Below are 27,020 nucleotides of genomic sequence, written 5' to 3' on the forward strand. Positions count from 1 at the left end.
CCAGAGACTCTGCGTCTAATAGAAGAAAAAGCAGACCCTAATCTTCATCATGTGGGATTAGACCCCAACTTCCTGAAGCACAAGAATTAAAATCAAGAATCAATAAATGGGATGGAATCAAACTAAAATGTTTCTTCTCGGCAAAAGAAACAATCTGTGAGGGGAACAAAGAGACTACATCCTGGGAGCAAATTTTTACCCCTCACATATCAGATAGAACACTAATCTCTAGGGTATATAAAGAAGTCAAAAAGCTAAGCACCAAAAAAATAACCCAATCAACAAATGGGCCAAGAACCTGAACAGACACTTCTCAGAAGAGGATATACAATCAATCAACAAATATATGAAAAAATGTTCATCATCTTTAGCAATTAGAGAAATGCAAATCAAAACTACTCTAAGATATCATCTCACTCCAGTCAGAATGGCAGATACTATGAAGGACAACAATAAGTGTTGGCGAGGATGTGGGGAAAAACGCTCATTCATACATTGCTGATGGGACTTCAAATTGATGCAGCCAATATGGAAAGCAGTATGGATATTCCTTGGAAAACTGGGAATGGAATCACCATTTGATCTAGCTATCCCTCTCCTTGGTCTATACCCAAAGGACTTAAAAACAGCATACTACAGGGACACAGCCACATCAATATTTATAGCAGCACAATTCGTAATAGCTAAACTATGGAACCAACCTAGATGCCCTTCAGTAGATGAATGGATTAAAAAAATGTGGCATATATACACAATGGAATATTACTCAGCAATAAAAGAGAATAAAATTATGGCATTTGCAGGTCAATGGATAGAGTTGGAGAAGATAATGCTAAGTGAAGTTAGCCAATCTCAAAAAAAACAAATGCTGAATGTTTTCTCTGATATAAGGAGTCTGGCTAATAGTAGGGTGGGGAAGGGGAGCATGGGAGGAATAGAAGAACTCTAAATAGTGCAAAGGGTGGGAGGGGAAGGGAGGGGGCAGGGGGTTAGCAATGATGATGGAATGTGATGGACATCATTATCCAAAGTACATGTATAAAGATATGAATTGGTGTGAACATACTTTTTATATAAACAGAGATATGAAAAATTGTGCTCTATATGTGTAATAAGAATTGTAATGCATTGTGCTGTCATGCATTTAAAAAATAAAATCAATTTAAAAAATCTCCCATTTTTATTCTAAACTGTAAAGAGAAATGGAAAGGAATTATGGTTAGGTTTGTTGGAAATATTGGAAACTCATCTCTGGAAACTGACTGTGATTGTCAAAATCCAGTGAGAGCTGGGCATGATGGTGCATGCCTATAATCCCAGAGGCTCAGGAGGCTGAGAGAGGAAGATTGGGAGTTTAAAGCCAGCCTCAGCAATGGTAAGGTGCTAAGCAACTCAGTGAGACCCTGTCTCTAAATAAAATACAAAATAGGGCTGGGGTATGGCTTGGTAGTCGACTGCCCCCAGAGTTCAATCCCTGGTACAAAAAAAAAAAAAAAAATCCAGTGAGAGCTTGATAAAAGCAACCAAAGACCTAGGAACATGAGTCACAGCTCCATCTAGCAGCATAAAAATTCTTAATATAAAACAGTTCTTTGTATATTTTTTGCCAAGGAAGAAAATATATACAGATAGATAGATAGATAGATAGATAGATAGATAGAGATATAATATAGATATTAATAGATATAGTAAATATATTTTTCAATCTCAAGATATTCTGTTTAAAAGTCAATAATACACATAGAAGCAGAGAGCAACTTCAAAAAGGCAACATTGCATGAGTTTGCTATGTGTATAATTTTTAAAGATTCTACAACTAATTGACATTTAGAAATATGACTTCCATAATAATGATAAGCATCATAACTAACACTTATGAAATATTCATAATCACAAGTGTCATGCTAAATATTCACCATCTCATTTATCCCTTCAACAACCCTGGGTGTGGAAAGTATTATGACACCCAAGACCCTCTACCATCTTACAGCCTTTGATCTAGGTGCCCCATCTGCCTGGAACATACTTACTTCTCTTATACCATGGCTCACACCTTATCATCTAAAAGATTAATCTATTAATACTGCATTCTATTTTCCTCCCTTAAGCACTTCCTGTATTCTGACTTTGGTCTTCTAATATACTAATAATTTATTTATCATATTTACTGTTTATTGTCTTTTTACCTACCCACTCCCAAACCTTTCAGGGCAGGGATTCTTCTATTTTGTTTATGGACATATTCTGAGCACTTGAAACAGTGCCTGACCCAGTGTAGATGCTCCATCAATACTATTTGAGTGAATGAATATCTTTCATAGATGTGAAAGCTGAGATTCAGTGAAGTTAAATGACTTGTCCAAGTGTTAGAGGATTCAAAACGAGACAGTCTGACTCCAGACAAGTGCAAAACTTGTTTAACAGAAGAACAAAGAAAGAGTTAGTAATTTCTAAGTCTAAACTGGTATCTCTTAATTTTCCATGAAGTTTCAGGACAGATAAATTGAACCTCTCAGCATCTCTCACCTGGGCTCCATGGTTATAGAGACAAGGACAATTAGGACCTGGCATAGAGATATAAGGGGAGATGATGGGGATTTCAAACCTAGTAATTCTCCTGAAGTAGTCATTTTTATATCCATACATTCAAAAGATGCCCCTATTAAAATGTGTATAATGTGCTTGGAAAGCCTTAAAGAATGGCAAGTGTTATTAGCTATGTGCAATGCCTGAGACTAGTATTTCTCAAATCTCTCTCTTTAGACAGGAGATACCTGTGGACAGTGGTGGAGCTTGCTCAAACTCTCTTTTGTAGTTTTAGACATTCACATAGCCTGATGGCCCTGCTCACTTACTCTTCATCTTCAAATAATCTACATGAAGATACAACCTTGTTTAGCCTATGTCTGTGAATACTTGCTGGCCAATATTTAGTTCTCCATGAAATACTGTTCTCTTGGGCAGGGGCTTCTATAAGGATAATTACAATTTCCTAAGGATACTATGCTACTTGATGAATCAGAAAAAAAAAAAAGATCAACTAGCTTATGAGGTAGGATCTTTCTCTTTTGGCTATCTGAACATCTGCATGAAGTAGAAGGCAAGAATCTGGAGAAAAAGGTAAAAGGATTGAGAGGATGTGGATTGGTTAATGTTGGACACTGTTCACTCACTGAAGGAGTCACCATAGGAGACCTGTTATAATTTTGGGTCATGATATTCCATTTTTCTATCTAGAACTTAGGGTCCAAGGGAATTTGAAGAGGGCACAAAGTTCAATATTTACTCCCTTAACAATGTGGTTTAAAGTTTTGTTACAGGGAACTTGGAGGTAATTCCAGATTGAGTTTTCTTTGGAGTTTTATGTATGTATAACCACTTTAAAAATGAGAAGAGCTCAGCTTTTTTCACCCATATCAACAGCAGATACCTGAGATAGCTTCTTTGGAGATGACTGAGGTAAAGGGAGCAACAATGAAGATTCCATTGCCTTCCAAAATTAAGCTGGCAGGAAAGCTATAAGAACCCTTTGTGCCAATGATAAGGAGAACCAGTACCTAGGCCACTGGTATTAATAATAGCAAATTTACAAAGGCACGGAGGCTGAATGAGGTGTCAAGCAACTTGGCTAAGTTTACACAGGCAGTTGGTGCTTAGGACTTGAATTCAAGTCTGTTATATGGCAAAAGCCATGTTCTGGATCATACATAAAGATTCTATAAACTACACACATATAGGAGTGTATGTGTATAATCTTCCCTTTATTAAAACAAATAGCTCTTTAATACTTTAATATCCTTTTAGAAAACTGTCTCTCCTTTCTCTCCCTTTTTTATTTTCCTTTTTCTTTTTCTCCCCTGCATCTCTCTCTCTCTCTCTCTTTTCAGCTAAGCTCCATATGCCATTAATGGCTCCCTTTCCTCCTTATCCTCTCCTTTTTAAGTCCTCTGTAGCAGGTATTTGTCTAGGAATAGCTGTCTTGGGGACCCAGAAGAATACTCTTTCTATTGTGGTCCTTATTTGCATGATCAGTAACACCTCTCTCTTTCTACCCTCTCTTCCAGAAGAAAGAAATTGCTTGTAGAAGTGGTCACTAGAGGGATAAACTCCTTGCTCTCTAGAAGCCCACTAAGCTCCCCAGGAAAAAGCGTATTATCTCTTACTTGTTCCCTTGTCTATCCATAACATCTAGCACAGTGCTTATACATAGTAGGGATTCAAGAAACTATTTGCATGAATTGATAAAACATAACAGAGTCATCACAGAGAATCACTCAGTTTCCTCCTTAGGCTGAAAGGGCTACAGACAAAATTTGTGAGGCTTCTGTAGAGTGCTATAAAAATGCTCAGAAATAGAATATATGCTGAACATCTACACATTCCACAGTGAGATTACTTTCATAAACACAGAGAGATTATAAGGGACCATAGAAAGACAGAAGGAACTCACATTTTGTGAGGACTAGTATATTGTGTGAACTGAGCCAAGAGCAAGTGCTTTTCATATTATTCCCTCATTTAGTCTTCACAGTAGTTTTTTGAGGAAGGCATTGATCCCACATTATAAATGAGAAAACTGAGCTCTGAAGAATTTCAAGGCCACACATCTACTAAGGGTGAGAGGGATTTGATCCAGGCCGGTTTGATTTCAAAGGCTTTGTTCTTTCTACCAAACCCTGATGTACAATACAGCCTTATAGGCTTCTTGATTCTTTGCTTCCAAAATAGTGTTTTAAGCAGCTTTTAACAGTCCTGTGAATCACTTTGTCGAACCTTTTTTCTAACTTTTTTTCTATATAAGGTCTACATTTTGTTAGCATTTTTGCTTTAAAATTGTTATTTATGTGATAGATTCTTCAGCCTTCCCTTTTCTGCAGAATCTCTGCATAAGAAGTCATTCTAATGTCCCATTACCTCTGGAAATGTTCATGAATTTCCAATAGATGTATTCTCAGAGTCATTTTATTCACATTTACTTTTATTATGGGCAAATTCATAGTTGCTCTTGCAGTTACTTTTTAAAATGTTCATTTTATGCATTTAAATGTAGCTTAAAAATCTAACTTATAAAATTGATCTCTTTAAGCTTCCAGCTGTAGTATAGCCACCATATTTTGTTTTTCTGCAACAGCAGAAGTAAAGAATGATGTATACAAGCGTGAAGTGAGACCAAAGAGGAAAAAAGTGCTGAGTTTTATATAAGAGAAAAACTTATTGAAAAGTCAGTGGCTTGAAGTTATGGTTTTGACAACAAGGTGAAAGAATTTTCTAAAGGCCAATTCCCAGGACAATTTTTCTTTCATCTTTTCCCCTATCCACATGTCAGAAAAGAAGGTACTGAAGCAAGTTTTATGCTAAAAAATATGGTGATGGATATACTCTTAGAATCTTAGAATTCTTAGAATCATGGATGTATTCTTGAAATCAGATACAGGCAGACATCTGCTATGGCAGTGGTTCTCAAGCACTCAAGCACATGAGAATCACCTGCAAGTCTTGTTAAAAACAGGCTGCTGGGTCCCATTTCCAAAGTTTCTGACTCACTGGTCTGGGAGGGGACCTGAAAACCTGCATTTCTACAAAGCTCCCAAGTGATGCTGATGCAGCTGGTCTGGAAACCACATCAGCACCCCAGGATTATTGTGCTCAGTCAGGAAACTCCAGGGAAGTGGTAATTCTCAATCCTCATCAACCCTCAGAATTACCCGGCAAACTTCATAAGAATACTGAAACAATCAGAGATTTTAAAAATTATTATTATTATGGTCTCTGGTGGGACGTAGGCATTGGGAACACTTGCGTTTAACCTGATTAGTATTAAAAATGAATTTCATATTTTTTGGAATTTGAATTTTAAATTCATCTTATTAAAAGTAAATCTAGACGGGGGAAACAGCTGGATATCAGGTTAAACATGGTAGTTTAAGTATAGGCATTTACTAAAGCTCCTTCCCTAAATCCCACAAAAACAGTAACAGAATAGAAAAATAAAATATAAAGGTGTTAACTCACAAGGTAAGTACAAGAAAAAATAGCAAGTACAATGGTGAGACTATAAACAGAAGTGACAACAGAACACTGAATTCTATACCTGTGGTGAAGGGAACCTCAAATCAGGCTGCAGAACCCCAGGAAGTCCCAGCAGCTGAAAATACCAGGTGCCTTTGAGAAGGAGGAGATAAATGGACTGAAACAGGAAAACTGAGAACAATTAGACCCTCTGATTCCCATCCTCACTCTACATCATCAGTTCTTAGGGTATGGTCAAGAATATGTGGGGGTTCCCAACACCCCTTCAGCTGTCTTTAAGATCAAAATTATTTTTCATAACAACACAAAGTCATTATTTGCATTTTTTACTCTGATTATTTCAGAAATGTAGATTGGCATTTTTCAGAGTCTATATGACATGAAAATGTCAATACTCTGACAGTTAATGGAAGGTGTGTTAGTATATTCTTCCTAGACTTTTCTGAGGCATGGTTTGGGGGTACACATATGTATATTTTCAAAGATCAGTTTGTTTTCAATATTTCCCATTCTGTTCTCACAAGCTATTTTCTATTATACCTGATATAACATTTGTAACCTCATAATTATCCAACAAGTTATTGTGAAACCTAATGTTTTTTTATGTGTCTACAGAGAAATAATAACACCTTGTTATCTTGTTTTGATTTAAAATTATTTTGAAATTAAAAGTTTAGGAAGCATCTTAGAGATATGTTATTGAACTACATTGGTTGAAAAAGTAGAGAGGTTAACTGAGAGATTAATAAAGCCAGGCAGTGGACATTGCTGAGTGTCCACTGGATGAAAGGTCAGTAAAGGAAATCATACCAGAAGCACTCCCCAATAATACAGTAACTTGTTAAATTAAAGATTTTGCTGGAAATATGAAGAAAAACATTAATATCACATTATTAAAAGTACTTTTGCCTCAGAAATGCATATATGTATAGACATAGCTTTTTTCTTGTATTTATCCAGTATCAGCAGCAACTTATCATCAATGAAGATCATTATATGATTGCTTGAAAATAAATACAAATGATAATGAAATGAATAAAGCATAAATTGACTCTCATTATTTGCACTGGAAAAACTGCTGATATTTTAACTGATGGTCTAATGCAACAATGGGTAAAACTGCTGGTACCTTAGCACAAATCAGGTCAGGAGCATCAAACTGCACTGTTGGTCACTGTCAATGTTTGTGATAAAACAAAAATTGTAAGCTTCACTTAAGCATGTACCTGATAAAGTAATAAAAATTAGGCTTGTTAAATTACAACCCTTGAATACATATTTTAGAAATATTCCATGTAATACAAAATACCCATACCCTGGTCCAAAACAAAGATTAAAACTTCTATGATTGAAGTGGAAATAAAAATAGTTATTTTTTTAATGGAACAAAATTTTTACTTGAAAGAAAAATTAAAGTTACTTTTACTGAGTATTTTGATGACATGTTTTTTTCAAAAATGAACTAAGTGAGCTTGTCATATCAAGGAAAATATTTGACGGAATTTGTTGCTGGTTGTTGGAGCTAAGTTAAAATTAAAATTTGAGTAGATTTGTATTTGCCACCATGAGTTTGTCAGCTTTCCAAAGTATAAAGACTTGCAGTTAGGTCAGTGGTGGTGTTAAGGATCTATATAACTCATAACTCAGTGAAGCAATATTTTCCAAATGATTAAATTATGTTACAGTATCATGCATGGGTAAAAGATTTGTTTGAAGTATAAGACCAATGAAGTTTAATACATCAGAGTATGGGAAGGTCATTCACAGTGTAAATAACTTTTAAGGAACTATCATTTGTTGAATTTTGTTGTAGTATCTGGGAAGAAAGGATAAAATAATCTGGAAAAGGACATTCAAATACTCCTCCCTTTTCCAGCTACATCTCTCTATGAGGCCAAATTTTCTTCATATTCTTAAACCAAGCAATATATTTCTACAAAATACAGAACATTATATGGGAATCCATATGACTTCAGTTAAGTCAGATATTAACAGATTTGTAATAATACAAAAAAAAAAAAAAACACCCCACCACTCTTCTCACTTATTTTTGTTTTTGGAAAATATAGTTAACTTTTTATGAAAATTTTTGTGTTAAAATATAATGGGTTTATTTTTAATTAAATAAATAATTTAAAAATTGTTTTAATTTTAATACACTAATTATCTGTAAATGTGATATACAAAAAAAGGGATTTGAGGTCCTCAACATTTTTGAAGAGTGAACAGAGTTCTAATTCAAAAGAGTTGATGAACCATTGCCCTAAATAATTAGAAAACTGCCTTATAAAATACTACAATAATTTTTTTTCCCCAATAAAGCAAAGTACTACAAGTTGAGCTGCAGTCAGGCCACCAAGCACAGGGGAGGTGGAGAACAATTATATTGAAAGCTAGGGAATTCTATACAATGAGAAAACAACCCCTTCCCTCTAATGTGAGGATGCTAGCAGATTTATACTTCTAAGTTGAGAGGACAGAGAGTTCTTCTCTAGAACAACTGAATTGCTCAAAGGAGAAGATACAGCCAGTTAGGGGGTTCCCAATGATCCAACCAGATCATCCCATATATTAGTTGAGAAGAAATGTCCATGAAAGAAATCACCCAATCAGCTTGTTATGCCTCTCTTTTAAATAAGAATTGAAACTCAAATGTCATTAAACATTTGGGTAAAAAGCTTTAGTTTGAAAGCTAGAGACTTAGAAAAATAAATGGGGAGAGGAGGGAAGCACATAGAGAAACAGTAATGAAAGGACTATTTAAAAACTACTGGAAAAACAAAAGGGCTGAGTGAAGGAAAAAAGAAAAGAAGGAAAAGAAACAAAATTGATATCCTTAGAGAGGAAACAGAAGGTACTGCATTCCAGAAACAAGGAAAGGAGTAACAAAAAAGGTTGCTCTTTGTAATGAAAAAGAGTTTTTGGTAATAACAGAAATGTAGATTTTAACAGACAATTTAGGTCATTAAGGAGATTTATCAGAAAACAGAACAATAATAAATGAGAGAAAATACGTAAAAATTAGAGTACTGTTTCAGAAATACTAATATTTGTCTACTAGCAGTTCCAGAAACAGCACAAGAAAATGGAATGAAGAACATCAAAGAAAAAATTGGGAGGAAATTTTTTCCTAAATTGATGGTCACGAATTTCAGACTAAGAGGGTCTACCACATACCTAATGGACAGAATAAAAAGAGAGGCGCAAAGAATCACAGGATAGGAATATCTTAAACGTGTTGAGAGAAAAAAGAAGGGCAAAAGGATTGGAGATTTTAAAAGGCACTGGATTTTTCAATAGTTACAAGGAAAGCTAGAATAAAATGGAGCACAGGTGTCAAAATCCGAGGGAAATCTATACGCATCCAAATATAAATCAAACTGTAATACAAAGTCTCAACATGTTTACCTCCCATTTATCTTCTCTCAGGATGTTCCTGGGAGAAACACTCTACCACAATGAGAGAGTGAACCTCAAAGAAGGGCATGAATCCAATAAATAAGAAAGTAGAAAAGAATCCCCAGGACACTGGTGAAGGGGGATCCCAGGACAACAGCTGTTCAGGAAGCACAGAAATCAGCTGGTCCAGATGGAAACAGAAGGAGGATGGCTCCAGAAGGGGATCTCCAAGGAGATAAAACTGATGGTTACACAAGGTGTCTGCATCTAGAAAGGAGATTTACCACTTTGTAAAGTTAGGGATGCATTAGGTATAAATTAAAGGACACTAAGAAATAGAAAAAAAAAGAATTATTAACTCCAAGGGAAACAAAAAGTTGTGAAAGAAAGAAAATGTAACCATTGGACACCACAAGTCTCTGCTGTGACTCAAATTTACATGGTAATACACATGTAAACACTGAATTCTGAGCTAACCAATAATTAAGATATAAGATACTGGAGGACAAGGGCAGGTGAGTAAGAACATTGGGGTGCATGAGGACCTAGAGAGCTACGAGAGCTAAATTCTCATCTTTTGGCGAGAAATGAATAGTTATTTGAATTGGAAAAAAAATCAAGAAGTAGTTGCCTCAGATTGTTATTTAGAAATATGTGAACCAATGGCAGAAGTGGCCAAAACTATGAAAGTTGCTTGTGGAATGAGGGAATTAAGGGTGTAAAGAATGGAGCTTGGCACTAATGATTTTTTTTTTATTATAACAAAAATGCATTATATGCTTATTACTAAAAATTTGGAAACTACAGAGAAGTAAAAATGAGAAAAAAGAATCTGCATATCCTTGAAATCTTGGGATTAATATTATTAACCTATTGTTGCCTTTTCTTTGGGTTTATATTTATGTTCATTTTTTATGTTGTTGAGATATTATTTATTTTAAATTTAAATTTTAATGTTGTTGAAATATGATTTATTTTAAATTTTACTTTAATCACTTAACAAAAACATTTTCCCATTTATGTTTTTCTCAAATATTTAACAGCAACATTTTGTTTTATAACTGGTAAGATTATTCTTTTAACAATTTAGGCTTTTCCCCAATCTTTTTTTAGGAAAAACTCAAAGCAATCCTTTACTCTGCTTAGTTTGGATTTAGTTTGTTCTTTCTCTAGCTTATTCAGATAGAAACTAGAATGTTTCTTCTTTTCTACTATAACCATATTAGATGTAAATTTTTCTTTAGATTCTGCTTTTGCTACATATCAATTCTAACATAATGTATATCCATAATAATTTCAAGATATTTTCTACATTCTCTTATTTCATCCTTGGCCTATAGAACATTTTTTTAAATGTCATTTTCTCAATATTTACATGTTTCATTTTTAAGGGAAACTAGTTTTTTTTAACCTTTATTTTTATTTATTTATTTTTTTATGTGGTGCTGAGGATCGAACCTAGGGCCTCACATGTGCTAGGTGAGTGCTCTACCACTGAGCCACAACCCCAGCCCCCATTTACATGTTTTACAGATTTTTAAATTATTAACATGTAACTTCCTTGTCATCAAAAATATACTGTATGTTTTCAATCTTTTGCATTTACTGAGACTTGTTTAACAGCAGGCATATGGTTTATCTTGTTGAATATTCCATGTACACTTGAAAAGAATATGTTCGATCGTATTCTACAAATGTCTGTTAATTCAAGCTGATTAACAGTGCTGTTCAAATTGACTCTCTGTTTTCTATTTTTATTTTAATCTAGTTTTCCTATTACTAAAAGTATATCCCCAAATATGAAAGGGAATCTGACTCTTTTCCCTCTTTAGTTGTTAGGTTTTTTTTTTGAATCTCTGTTATTAAATACCATATTAATTTTCTATTACTGTTTCAAACAAACTACCACAGTGGCTTAAAACATCCGACTTTATAAATGTATTGTTCTAGGTTAGACATCAGTTTGGGTCTCAGTGAGCTTGGGAGAGCTATTTTCCTTCTGGAAGTGCTAAGGAAGATTCCATTCCTTGCCTTTCTAGCTTCCAAAGTTACATACATTGCTTGACTCACAGCCCCCTTCCCCTGTCTTCAAATCCAGAGGTGGTAGGTCAAGTGCCTCTTACATGGATGGCATTGTTATACTCTCCTTTTTCATAGTTAAGTCTCCCTACGCATCCTCTTTTCTGCTCCCTTTTCCATTCTTGTGTTTATGCTGGATCCATCCAGGTAATATAGCATCAGCTCCATAATTTAAGTCAGTTGATTAGTAATCGTAATTCCCTTTGCTGTGCAGTGTAACATACTTAGGTTCTACAGATTAGCATACAGACATCTTGCGGGAGACCATTATTCTGCTGTCACAGGTAATACATTTATGATTATTACGTGTTTCTGATAAACTGATCTTTTAACACTATGAATACTCTTTTCCTTTGAAAACACTCTTTTTTGATGTATGTTTTGTCTAATATTAATATAGTTTCACTTTTTATTATTACTGCATGTATGGATATCACTAGCATCATTTTCTATTCAATTTATCTGCGTATTTACATTTAAAATGTGTTTCTGGTAGACACATTTGGGTTTTCCATAGCATCCAATCTGATAATCTTTGTCTTTTATTATACTATTTAGAATGATTATACTTAATATTATTAAAAATAATATAATTACTTAATGTAATTATTGATTCTGATTAGGTCTACCATTCTGCTCTTTGATATCTATTTTTTTTCCCATTAATGTATTTTAATTTTTTTCCAGTGATTTTTTGCTCCTTTGTTACTCCATTTTTGCTGTTTTTGAGGTTAACTCACTATTCCTCAGTGTTCCATTAGAATTCCAATATGGATTTTTAGCTATAATTTTTTTGAATACTTTTACAGTGATTCTTCTAGGAATTCAATTTTCACCTTCTTGTAATCTTCTTAAAGTAAATATTATACTATTTCCTGTAAAAAAAAAAAAAACTAAACTAAAACCCCAAAAATCCTTGGAATGGTATGAGTCCATTAATTGACTTTTCCCTTTCCCAACTTTTGTGGTTTTCTTGCCATATATTATTATATTTGTTGTAAAACCAATAATACAACTTATACTTTTGTATTAGAGTTTTTTTATTTCTTAAATAAAGTCAGAGAAAAATAGACTTGTATATTTAACCACAAATTTACCATTTCCAATATTCTTTGTTATTTTTAGAAATCCAAATTTCCTTCTGGTGTTACTTACTGCCTTTCTGTCTGAAGAACTTTAGTATTGCTTTTAGCTTTTGTTTATCAAAAACATCTCTATTTCATATTCATTTTAAATAATTTTTTCTGGTGGAATTTTATTCAGCCATAAAAACAATGAAATCATGTCATCTGTAGCAGCATACATGAGTCTGGAGGACAATATGTTAAGCAACTTAAGTCAGTCACAGGGAGGCAAATAATGCATATTCTCATGTAGAAGCTAGAAAAGTTGTTCTGAAAAAACTAGACAATAGAATAGTGGTCACTAATGTTTATATAGTTTTCACTTCACTGCCAATATTTCCCTATGTAATCACCAATGTGAACATTTGCCCCTTAATTCTGATCTTTATCAGCTAATTCTAACATCTGGGTCACTTCAGCATTTCTATTAGTTACTTATTCTCTTGGCCATGGGTCCTATTTCTCTGTTTTACTATATGTATAGTAATATTTTTAAATTGTGTACTGGAACACATATGCAGAGACAGAGGAGCATTGATTCTGGACCTAGTAGGAGATCGAAGAATGACTAATCATCTTGTTCTTGTGGAGACATCAATTTGCTAGTCTGTTTTGTTTGTTATACTTTAGTCTTAGGGAAAGTCCTTAGTCTTGGGACATAGACTTTACTCCTAGTTGTAACTCTTTTAGTCTCACTGGAAAGAACAAGAAATTTGTTAGTTTCTTCTAAATTTGTGAGGTCTAAATTCCAATCTCTATCTCTCATGTGACACCAGCTGAAACCTCTACTCAACTTTTTCAGGCTTCCAGTTGTTGCCTTCCAACAAACTCCTTGGATTCTCCACAAATATGGAGGGAGATCAGGTAGCAGACAAAGATTTCAGGAAGTTTATGTGCGTGTTTAGTATCATTCTTCTGTAGTTCCTTCAGTCTGGGATTTTTCACCCTGAAGTTCCAGCTTCTCTCTCCTTCTGACACCTCTAGTCAATACAACCTTGTATAATCTGTGAGTTCTAGGTACTTTATGATCCATAAATTGTTAAGGACCCATAGTGGAAAAGTCATAGAATAACTTCTTTTAGTTTCCATCTCTTTGAGATCACTCTCCAGTGTTTGTTTGTCTTTGTAAATGTGTGTGTAGATTTTATCATTGTTATCTATAGGAAGGTGATTCTGATATAAGATACTCCCTTATACTAATAATTAGAATTTCATTATACTGATTAAAAAGGAAAAAGCACCACAGGCATCACAGAAATCCAGAGGATCATTTAAAAACTTATACTCAAAATAAACTAGAAAACATAGAAGAAATGAATACATTTCTATACATTTATGACCAGGATAAATAGAATCTAGAGGATATAAAACATCTAAACAGATTAATAACAAGTAATCAGAAAGAAACAGTAACAAAAAGGCTTCCAACAAAGAAAATCCCAAGATCAGATGGATTCTCAGCTGAATTCTACCAGACCTTTATAGAAGAACGAATGCCAATGCTTCTCAAATTATCCCATGAAATAGAAAGGGGTAGAACACTTTCAAATTCATTCTGTGAATCCAGTATTGCCCTAAAGCTAAAACCAGTTAAGGACACATCAACAAAAGAAAACGACAGGTAAATATCCCAAATGAAGGTACATGCAACAGTTCTTAAGAAAAATGTTAGAAAACTGTACTAAACAATATATTAAGAAGATAGTTGGTTTCGTTTCTGAGATGCAAGTATAGTTTAATGCAAATTAATAAATGTAGTTCACCGCATACAGAGTTCAAAAAAAAAATCACATAGCTTAATTGATGTAGCGAAAGCTTTTGACAAAATTGAGCATGCATTCATCATAAAAACACTGAAGAAACTAGAGATAGTAGTAATTTACCTTAATATCACAAAAGCTACATACAACAAACCAAAGCTAATATAGTTAATGGGAGAGAACTGAAAGAATTTCCTTTAAAATCAGGAACAAGACATGGATGTCCACTCTCACCATTGCCATTGAATATAGTACTAGAAATTCTAGCCAGAGCAATTAGGCAAGAGAAGGAAACATTTGCCTTCAGTCACAGGAGTGAAAACGCCCCTGTGTTGCAACAGAATGAATAAGGGCAGAATAGTACTAGGTGAGATCAGAAGGCAGCATAGGCCAAAACAGGAAAGGATGAAGTCAAATTTTCACTGTTTGCAAATGGTATGATCCAATAACCAGAAGATCCAAAAAACTTCACCAAAGACCACTCAAGCTAATATATAAATTCAGAAAAGTAACAGGTTACAAAATCAACACACAAAAATTAATAGCTTTTCTATACCCTGATAATGAATCTGCTGAGAAAGAAATTAGGAAAACAATCCCATTTACAATACTCTCAATGAAAACAATGAATGCTGAAGATAGAAATTGAATAAGAACTTAGAAGACAGAAAGACCTCCCATGTGCATGGATAGGCAGAATGAATATTGTTAAAATGATCATACTACCAAAAGCAATGTACAAATTCAAGGTAATCCCCATCAAAATATCAATGACATTCTTCACAATACTAGAAAAAAACAGTCCTAAGATTCATTTGAAAGAATAAAAGACCCAGAATAGCCAAAGAAAGCAATTCTAAGCCAAAAAGCAATGCTGGGGGCATCACAATATCTAACTTCAAATTGTACAACAGAAACTTCAAATTATACAATAGGGTCAAAAAATGTTGCTGGAATACTGGTAATCCATATACAGAAGAATGAGAATACATCTCTCTCACTGTGCACAAAGGGCAACTAAAATCGAATCAAAGATCTAGGAATTAGATCCGAAACTTTGCAACTCCTTAAAAAAGAAAAAAAGTAGGGTCAGCAACATATAGGCACAGGCAATAACTTCCTAAATTGGACTCCTAAAGCTCAGGAAATAATGCAAAGAGTTAATAAATAGAATAGCATAAAATTAGGGCCTGGGGATATAGCTCAGCGGCAGAGCACTTTCCTCACATATGTGAGGCACTGGGTTCGATCCTCAGCACCACATAATAAACAAACAAAATAAATAAATATATTGTGTCCATATTTAAAAAAAAAATCTTTAAAAAAGAATGGCATAAAATTAAATAGCCTCTGCATAACAAAATAAACAAGAATGTGAAAAGAGAACCTACAGAATGGGAGAAAATCTTTGCTAGCTACTCTTCTGACAGAATATATAAAGAAATAAAAAAACTACTGAAGGACATCTAGGTTGGTTCCACAGTCTAGCTATTGTGAATTGTGCTGCTATAAACATTGATGTGGCTGTGTCCCTGTAGTATGCTCTTTTTAGGTCTTTTGGGTATAGTCCAAGAAGGGGAATAGCTGGGTCAAATGGTGGTTCCATTTCCAGCTTTCCAAGGAATCTCCATACTGCTTTCCAAATTGGCTGCACCAATTTGCAGTCCTACCAGCAATGTATGAGTGTACCTCCCCTGCTCCCCATCCTTGCTAGCACTTATTGTTGTTTGTGCTGCCATTATTATTGGAGTGAGATGGTATCTTAGAGTAGTTTTAATTTGCATTTCTCTGATTGCTAGAGATGGTGAGCATTTTTTCATGTATTTGTTGATTGATTGTATATCCTCCTCTGAGAAGTGTCTGTTCAGGTCCTTGGCCCATTTGTTGATTGGGTTATTTATTTTTTGTTGTTTAACTTTTTGAGTTCTTTGTATACTCTAGAGATTAGAGCTCTATCTGATATGTGAGGGGTAAAAATTTGTTCCCAGGATGTAGGCTCCCTATTCACCTCACATATTATTTCTCTTGCTGAGAAAAAACTTTTTAGTTTGAATTCATCCCATTTGTTGATTCTTGGTTTTAACTCTTGTGCTATAGGTGTCTTATTAAGGAATTTGGGGCCTGCCCCCACATGATGGAGATTAGGGCCAACTTTTTCTTCTATTAGATGCAGAGTCTCTGGTTCCATTCCTAGTTCCTTGATCCATTTTGAGTTAACTTTTGTGCATGGTGAGAGAAAGGGATTCAATTTCATTTTGTTGCATATGGATTTCCAGTTCTCCCAGCACCATTTGTTGAAGATGCTCTCCTTTCTCCATTGCATGCTTTTAGCACCTTTGTCTAATATAAGGTAGTTGTAATTTTGTGGATTTGTCTGTTTCCTCTATTCTGTACCATTGGTCTACCAGCCTGTTTTGGTGCCAGTACCATGCTGTTTTTGTTACTATTGCTCTGTAGTATAGTTAAAAATCTGGTATCGCGATACCAAGATGCCCTTCAATAAATGAATGGATAAAAAAATGTGGCATTTATACATAGTGGAATATTACTCAGCACTAAAAAATAACAAGATCATGGCATTTGCAGGGAAATGGATGGCATTAGAGCAGATTATGCTAAGTGAAGTTAGCCAATCCCTAAAAAACAAATGCCGGATGTCTTCTCTGATATAAGGGGGGTGACTCAAAATGGGATAGGGAGGAAGATCATGAGAAGAAGATTACCACTAAATAGGGAAGAGAGGTGGGAGGGAAAAGGTGGGAGAAGGGGAATTACATTGAAGATGGAAGGAGACCCTCATCATTATACAGAATACATGTATGATGTTGTGAGGAGAAAAAAAAAGAAGTGTGTCACATTGGATTGGGTAGAGAGATGTGATGGGAGGGGAGGGCAGCAGAATAAAATAGACATTATTATGGCTGTATGTATATAGGTGACTGTATGACCAATGTGATTCTGCAACCTGTACAATCAGAAAAATGAGAAATTATACCCCATTTGATTCAAATGTATGAATTGTCAAGATCATTGTACTGTCATGTGTAACTAATAAAAAAAAAGAAATAAAAAACTAACAGAAGAACAAATGGTCTGGTTAATAAATGGGAAAATAAACTGAAGAGTCACTTTTCAAAACAAGAAATACAAATGGCCAATCAATAGTTGAAAAAATGTTCAACATCTTTAGCAATTAGGGAAATGCAGATCAAAACTGTGCTGAGATTTCACCTCACTGCAGTTAGATTGGCAGCCATCAAGAATACAGACAATAATAAAAACTGGAGAGGATGTGGAGAAAAAGGAACATTTCTACATTGTTGGTGGGAGTGTACAAATATAACCACTATGGAAATTAGTATGGGGGCTCCTCAAAAGACCACAAATGTAATCTCTAGCTATACCACTCCTCAATATTTATCCTAAAGAATTAGTCATCATACCATAGTGACATATGCATGCCCAGCTTTATTGTTTTTTCCATGCCCATCTTTATTAGCACAATTCATAATAGACAAACTTACAATTGTTTAGCCTAGGTGTCTGCCAATGGAAGAATGGATAAAGAAAATGTGGCATATATACACAATGGAATTTTATTCAGCCATAAAAAGAATGAAATTATATCATTTGCAGAATAATGGATGGAACTTAAGAGCATTAGTCAAGTAAAAATGCCAAACTCAGGATATGAGGGGCATATGTTTTTTTCTCATATGTGTAAACTCAGGATATGAGGGGCATATGTTTTTTTCTCATATGTGTAAAGGAAAAGAAAGGTGGGAATGAAGATCTCCCAAAATTTGAAAAGAAACCAAAAGAAGAGGACCAGGAGGAGGAAGGAAGGTGAAGAAGGGGAAATACTGGGGAATGATATTGACTAGTTACATTTTATATTGTGTGCATATACAAATAGATAATAATGAATTCCACTATTATGTATGATTATAATGCACCAATAAAAATATGGGAAAGAAGAACTTTATCTCACTAATTCTTGCTGAGCTTTCTAATTCCTAGTTAGAATTTCCTGTGATTCTTCCATGATTTCCAAATCTAGACCGAAAAATATGGTTGAGAGGGATAATGGTACATTCCAGGTATAATTTGTCCCAAAATAAGGGCTGATCTGAAGCTAAAAGAAATACAACTTTCTGCCTGTTTGGAGGGTATTTTTGGCATAGTTGCAAATATGTGATATTTATCTTGACACAAGGTTAATTATTTTTAGTAGTAATAAATGAAATGTATTTTAAAAATGTATTTCTCCATTATTAAAAAATATACATATACTATGCTTGCTTCATTCCATTTGTGCCAGGGGGAGTGCTTGAACAGAGAAGAAAGCTTTCTCTGATCCCTTCCTGTCAGCCATGGTAATTGAAGCCATACATTTCTAGTCAATAATTTTCTTACTCTGATCTCTCCCTACAAATCTTGTAAATTCTTTAAGTTTCAGCCTTTATGCTACATTATCCAGATAGCTTTGGTGAGGATGCTGAGCAGGGTTTCAGTAAGAGGCATTGTCTTGTTAAAGCAACAAAAGAAAGAACCTTTGGAGTGACACAGACGTGGCATCAAGTTCAAAATCTGCCACTTCCTTCATTACCCTTGGATTTTCTACAATTTCCTCTGCTACAGGAAAATGGAGGTAAAAAAAGTGTCTCCCTTTTACTTGACTGTTGTGAGGATTAAATATGGTAAGGCATATAAAGTTCTACAACAGTTCCTGACACATTTATTGTATATTGTCATTGTTATTTTTCTACATAGTAAATCCCTTATAAAGAATTTCCTGAATAGGCACTTGGTGAACTGAAAAAGTACAACTCTAGTGAAAGAGAAAAACAAGTTATGAGAAAAAAATGTAAGTTATTATGTAATGTGGAAAAAAAAAGAATTACATGGGGACCTATTTTGGGTTAGGATTGTTGGGAAGGAGTCTCTGAGGAGATGACATATAAAATGAGACTTCAGAGGAAAAGCCAGCCACATAGAGGGAGAAGAAAATCTCAGGTGGAAGGAAGAGCATACACAAAGATCCTGAGGTAGACATGCATAGGAACTGGCATAGGACTGAAAAGCCACTAGTGTGTTGGGTCAGAATAAATAAGGACAGAATGCCACAAATGAGATCAGAAAGCAACAGAGACCAAACACAAAATGCCAGAGTAGAGAATTCAGCTTTTGGTCTAAGTGCAAAGCAAGGAAGACACTGTGGGGTTTTTGAGCAAGGGAATGACAAGATCTTTAGACTTAATCCATGACTCACAAAAACAAATTGAAGAAGGCTAAGAATTTCTGAAAACATTTGGAATTTGTTCTTTAGATAAACTGAAAGTATAAATATAGACTAAAAGTATAAATATAGATACAAATATTTCCCATTATGACTGAAGTTACCAATAAACCCCAAATCCTTTTGGTAATATTTAACAAAGATTTCATCTACTTTTCTTTCTTTCACACCACTCATGAATCCTCAATGGACAGTGCGAACCACTTAAAACAAAGGACAGACAAGAGGGCAGGAAGATTTAGAGTAGTGGAGAAAGATGGACATAGTCAGTGCCAGCAGAATGGAAGCATAAATGTCTGAGCTGTGAGCACCAAATCATGTCAGAGACGACTGAGATGTTGCCAGATAGATTTCTCAACAGAGAGGAGCAGGATTCCAGTATGAAATTGGTGAGACACTGTAGCACAATACTGGACATCCTGTCACAAGTAACAGAGATTTAAAGAATGTTTAAATTTATATATCAGACAACTATCCTTACAAGTCAGGTACCCTTGGGATAGGCAGTCTTGTTACCACTGGCTTCTTCCTGTAATGCGCGGTTTAATCTCCTCTCTTGAAGCTGCTGCAATCTCATTATATTCTTCTTTTTATTTTAACCTACTTCATATTAGTGAATCACTTAGCACTAATTAACACCACAGCTGTTAATGTAATGAAGTGTTTTTATTTTCACATGATATAATGAACAATTAAAACTATTTTTCTCTCTTAAACAAGTACATTTATTCCCAAAAGAAAAGTCCACGGGGGAAACAGTAGCACGTTTAGATCTCCATTACCTCTCACTCACAGCAGATTAAGAGTGTACATAAAATAGCCAAGCTCCCCAAAATGTCAGTATTTTTTTGTGTGTGTATGTGTGTTTTGAAAACAAAATTATAGTACTAGAACAGTTTTGGAATTAATTTCATTTTTTTCTCAAAAGATAAAAGTTTATTAAACATCAGCTATGAACTCGGTTGCAACTAATTATCTTTCATTTCACACAGGTGATAGTAAGTAAGAGCAAAAATGATGAATACCTACTGTTGCCAGGTAACTGCATCCACAGTGCTTCCTGCCACTTTCATGAATCTGTAAAGAATAGAGAAAAAGAGGATAGTGTAACATAAAGTAAACCACATCCTCAAGGTTAAAATAGGATAAACCAAGACATAGATTGGATCAATTCCTGAGCAGCTATGCTCTTTGAAGAGACCCACAGTAATAATTATGGCCTAACCATTGCTACTAAAGGCCAAAATAAAGAAGGTTAAGGCTAGGCTCCCCACACATCCCTCACCACCTACAAATCAAGACTTCAATACAGCATTCTACCTGTGTCGACCTTCCCATGTCCAAGCCTGCTGGCTCTCACATTGATTTTCCTATAATCAAAACTTACTATACCATTTCCAATTCTCTAAGGACTCTTATAGTTTGCTAGAAAACAAAAAAAATAATAACATTTCCCAAGGATAACATCACAATAGATGCCCTTGAAAAACTGCTGAAGAAAGCATGGGAAACCCCAATTTATTTATGTAACTATAAGGCACTATCAAATATACCACCATGAAGGACTGCCACACTTGTTTGAGTGTAGAAACTTGAACCAACCAAGAGAACTTATCCACTTCTGGAGCAGCTATGAAGAGCACTGAGTGTCCTCTGATGCGTATGCTCAGCTCAAAAGGAAACCCAGACCTGGTTCTGTGCATCTGAGCACACAGCAAAGTCTTGTTAGGAATTCCTCAGTGTCCTGTGTACTTGGTGGTGGAAGGAAGGCCAGGAGGATGCATCTGGGACTCACAGATGCTACAGAGTATCATAAATCACATGTCTGAGAATAACTCAATTATCTGCCTATCCTTCTCTGGTCCACATGTTCTGAGGCCATGTGCTGTCATGGCTATTATTACTCTTTGAGACAGTTACTACCCAGGCACAGGAAATCAAAGGAATATTTTAATTCCTTGGCCCTGAGGCCCGAGAGGAGAGCTTTTCTTCAAAGGAAACAATCTTTAATAGTACCTCATAACCAAAGGACTCTTCCACCATGGAAGGACATTGTGTTTTGTCTGGAAGGCCCTATTGCTACCCTAACCCAGCATAATCTTGCCAGGCAGTTGCCTGGGCAAAGGGGTTGTTACTGTGTCACTTTCCAGGCTCTGCTTTGCTATGCTGGTGGAAAGGAATGAATCTCTGTGTAGTATAAGCAGAGAAGGCATAAGGGCTAGATACCCGGACTTTCAGTTAGCAACAAAGTAAAGTTTATAAAAGTAGGGGAAGAAGAGGGGGGTTGGGAAGGGAGGAGTAGTAGGAGGACAGAGAAGAGGAGGAGCAAGAGTCAGCTACCATGAAGGCCCTAGCTGGGATCTGTTCTGCATTGTTTTGCTTTTTTCTCCAGAATCATTCTGCAGTCCAAGAATGAGAATGTGGGAAATAATAGAGCATGAAAATGATCCAGGAATGGAATTGGTGTAGTGGACAGGACTAAAATGTCAATGTGGGTTGATGGGAATACAACACTTACTGAGTATCTAGTTAGGATCACCCATTTGTATGAGTTATTCCTTATGTTTCTCAAAATTGCTTTGCTTGGTGATGTGGGTATTATCCCATTATATAGATGACTAGCTTCCTTAAAAGCTTCCAGACACCCCACAGGGCCAGTTTTTATGGGGTCATGCCACCCCTCCTAGCAGCACTCCTTGGGAAGCAGGGGCATTACTTTGCGACCTATGGACTTCTCTTTCTTTTCACCTCATCTCCCCTTCCCCAGCTCAGAAAAATCTCTTTTTAGTTTGGAAGAGTAGTTCCACTCTCTTCACTACTTCTGCCCCTACACTTAGGAATTAAACAGCCAGACATGCTTGTGCACTTTGTCTTTTCCATCCTGCCATGTGCTATTCTGAATCACTAAGAACACAATCAATACCTGCTGGAAAAAGAGAGAGGAAATAGAAAAAAGGAATTGGGAGAAAGAAAAAAAAATGTATATTCAAAACATTATCCCTATCACACATGCACTCTAAGCAGTGGAAACCCAATAGTGCTCTTAGAGTAGGTTAGCTAGAAACAAAGAGAGGAAGATGAGATTTTGTACCTCGTCCCAGGATATTATAAAAGTTAGAAAACCTAGATGATCTTAGATGCAAGTATCATTTTGAAAAACAAATAGAAATTTCAATATATACATAAATTTACATGAGATTTACTCTTCTAAAATGATTTGTCAAATCTCTGAAATAGAAATATTTTATTAAAAACTGTCTTTGTATTCATATAAAATAGCCAGAGTGAAAATAGAAGCATTTTCATTATGATATTAATAGATCTTACTCATTATAAATGTTTTTCACCTTCTTATATGTATAATTTCAACAATCTTCACAAAAACCCATTAGGAAGGTATTCCTGTTTTACAGTGGAGGAAACTGAGTCTCATATAAGTTATCTGACATGCTCAATTCATAGAGCTAGTGTAGACTAAACCTAGGTTCTGATTCCAAATCCTCCCTACTTTCTAGCATCCTATGCTACCTCAGTTATATTCACTGAGGCTAAGAAGAATAGTACAATTCTAAAATGCAAAAAAAGAAGTTGATTTTTGTCTTGAGGAAACATGGTAATATCAGAAAAAGATAAATGGTTTGATTATTTTCTTCACTTGTTGGCCTTTTCTTACAGACTTGAGCACTACAGTGCTTATTTTAAGGCAATGTGCTTCATGCAACTATCAAAAGATGATTGACTCAGGGCCCCTGGTATAAGACAACCACAATGAAGCCCAAGAAACAGACATGTAGACACTTGGCTATCAAAGTTCCTGTGTGCTGTATGGCTGGGACAAACTAACAGCTGTTGGATCAGTCAAGAGAGCAGTTAGTACTGTGGTATTAGAAAATGGGATACAGATTGAGAAAAGCTTCATATATATGGTATTGAATTTGACATTGAAAGGAGGATTTTGCCATGAGGAGAAGCCCAGTCAAAGAACAGAATAAACTGGGTGCACTGGCCCACCCCTGCAATTGCAATGGCTCGGGAGGCTGAGGTGGGAGGATCGAGAGTTCAAAGTCTGCCTCAGCAAAAGTGAGGTGCTAAATAATTAAAGTGAGGTGCTAAATAATTCAGTGAGACCTTGTCTCTAAATAAAATACAAAATAGAGGATGTGGCTTAATGGTCCCATGATCCTGAGTTCAAACTCCAGAACCTCACCCCCCACACCAAAAAAAAAAAAAAAAAAAAAGAACAGCATGAACAAAGCAGGAAGAGTCAGATGAGCCATGTTCTCAGGGTCCAGAGTGAATGGATGTCAGGGAATAGGTAGAGAATGGCAAAAGTTCAGGCTGATCAGGCCTCTAGAAGTTGGGCTATAGTGCTAATAGTTCTGGCTTTTATCCCTTAATCACAAGATGCAAGTCCAAGTTCTATTTCTCTTTGTGTGATTAGCATCCATATGTTTACAACATAACCAAAGTAGTATCAGGATCAAATTTGGGTTTTAGAAAGATCACTCTGGCAAAAGTAAGATGAAAGGAACTAGTGTAGATAAACTGACAAGAGATTACTGCAGAGAGATGGGAGGCTTTGAAATGTAGGGCCCAACACACACACAAATTGACAATTGAGAAACATGTTGGTGTGCTAAAGAAAGAGATGACGTTCAAGTTCTAATGGCAGCAGTGCAATTGCCCAACATGGGGGATCCAGAGAGGACTTCTGATGCTGTTTTTGGTGAATATATTCTACCCTCTCTAGCATGCCTCAAAGAACGTGAAGTAAATATTTATTCACATGGTAGCCATCTCAGACCACATTGCTTTTTATGGAAAAATAATATTTCAGTATAAAGATACACTATGTTTCATGTACCCATCATCAATTGATGAACATTTGGGTTATTTCCACCTTTTGGCTATTTCAGAAAATGTTGCTACAGTGTACAAGTTTTTGTGTAGATACATGTTTTCTTTTTTCTTGGGTATTTACCTAGGTATACACATCGTGGAACTGCTGGGTCATACAGTAAATCCATATTTAACCTTTTGAGGAACTGCCAGATTGTTTCTCAAAGTGGCTACACCATTTTGCATTCTCCCACTAACAATGTGTGTGTGATCCAATTTTTCCACATTCTCACCATGTCTTGCTGTCTTTTTGATTACAGTCATCCCAGTATTGCAGAATGGCATCTCATTATGGTTTGGGTCATTTGTATATCTTCAAGAAAAGTCTATCCAGAGTCTCTGCCCATTTTTAATATTGGATCTTTGTCTACTTATTGAGTTGTAAGAATTCTTTATATATTCCAGATACAAATTGCCTATCAAGTATATGAGTTGTAAATATTTTCTCCCATTCCATGGATCTCCTTTCACTTTCTTTGGTGTTATTATTGATTTGTATCATAAATATAAGACTTTCAATTTCTTCTGGCATTATATGTAACAGATTTTAATTGAGAGTATCTTTATTTTGACATACTTTTGAGTGAATTTTGTCATTCAATACATTTGCTTTTTCTAAGCTTTATGTCAGCCAGAGATTTATTAAGTGACACTTCATTTTCATATGATTTATTGAATAAAATGTAAATAATACAAAAAAAGAAAAAGAAAATTAGGACAGAAAAATCATTCATGCCCTGCTTGGCTAAAAGGCTGTGGACTGGCAATTAAGAATGCTTCTAATTTGGCATGCTGGAAATTGGAAACTAGTTCCTCAAGAGAATATTATTTGGAGATCCTCATATTCATCAGATGGTTTGTTCAGCTCTAGATGTTAACCAAGTTCATAAATAACCATCTATTTAAAAATAACAGAAAACAAATGGGAAAACTATCATATTAGTGACATTTAAAGTAATGTTGATTATTTCTCTTTATACCCATACCTTACATGCCTTGAAGAAAACTTTTATGGAAAATCTACAACATCTATAAATTAATATGAAATGTTTGACTCATAAATAGAATACTAAAAAGTTTATAGAGAAATGTTTTAAAATTAAATACAGGGGAAGGTCTACCATGGTCCTGAAAATAAAAGTAATTATTATTCCTAAATTATAGGCTTAATGAAATTATAATAAAAAATACCAGCATATATATATATATATATATATATATATATATATATATTTTTTTTTTTTTTTTTTTTTTTTTGGTACTTGGAATTGAACCCAGGAGGGCTTAACCACTAAGCAACATTGACAGTCCTTTTTATGTCTTATTTTGACATAGGGTCTCACAAAGTTGCTTAGTGCCTCATCAAGTTGCTGAGACTTGCTTCAAACTTGTGATTCTCTTGCCCCAGCCTCCCAAGTTGCTAGGATTACAGGCATGTACCACCATGCCTGGCCTCAGCAGATCTTTTTGATATTTTACAAAATCATCCCAATCTTCCTATGGAAAAAAACCGAGAAAATTCAGAAAAACTAATATAATGAAGGGATATTTATTTACTCCATCATTTATTAAAATATGCTATAAAAGTTGTAAAGATTAAAACATTTTTATTTTAGTAATTAGTAAGTAAATCTGTGGAACAGAGTAGATTTTAAAAAAATTATATTTAAGAATTTATTGCATGAAAAGGGATTCAGTATATAAAAACCTGAGGCATTTTTTTAATGGTACCATGTGATTTGTTGTTGTTTATTTAGAAAAGAAATTAAAGTCATGTCCTCACATAGTTTTAAAAATATTTTAATTGCAAAAATATTTACTAATTTAAAACTAATATGTTATATTAGTTTTTAAATTTCAGTAGTATATTGAAGCAGTAAAAAAGTTGTTTCAGCTAACTTTGAGGAAACATCATTATTAATTATGTGTTCATGTGAAAATTGCTATAAACTATACTCTTCCTTTTTCTTTTTTAGCAAAATGATGAGACCAAACATCTGGAAGCATTTCTACACTTATTTTGAGGAGGAAAAATCAAATTTGCAAATAATGTCAAACAAAATATATACTTCCAAATACTACCAAGATAGCTAAACGCTTGTTTTTTGAGAAGTGTATAAAACTCATCATAGGTGCAAATATTCTGTTTTCCAAAGTCTCTTTATATATATATATATATATATATATATATATATATATATAATGTTTTAAACTAGAAAAAGGAAAAACAATCATAGAAATAAAATAAATGAAGGAAACAGATTAGACAAAATCAAGTTCGTGGAATTCTTCCCATCTCTATGATCCTTCTGAGAAAATTATGGCTTTCAATATCAACTCTGTATCTATATCATTTCCATACTTTATTTTTATATCTACATTGGCACTGTGGAAGACACGAAGTAAAAAAAAAAGAAATCATAATTTTCT

General features: G+C 34.8%; 1 protein-coding gene across 1 annotated transcript in view; it reads right to left on the reverse strand.

Annotated features, from left to right (window-relative positions):
- Hpse2 (heparanase 2 (inactive)) overlaps positions 1 to 27,020 on the reverse strand; it is a 690,427-nt gene that overhangs the window by 215,248 nt on the left and 448,159 nt on the right. The window contains exon 6 of the mRNA XM_046450534.2: positions 20,721 to 20,768. Coding sequence (XP_046306490.1) covers positions 20,721 to 20,768 — 48 coding nt within the window. The remainder of the gene's footprint in view (positions 1 to 20,720; positions 20,769 to 27,020) is intronic.

The sequence above is a fragment of the Marmota monax genome, unplaced genomic scaffold, assembly GCF_021218885.2.
Source record: "Marmota monax isolate L192 unplaced genomic scaffold, Marmota_monax_Labrador192_F-V1.1 WCK01_AAM20220418_F8-fsc00004, whole genome shotgun sequence".
Classification (NCBI taxonomy): Eukaryota; Metazoa; Chordata; class Mammalia; order Rodentia; family Sciuridae; genus Marmota; species Marmota monax.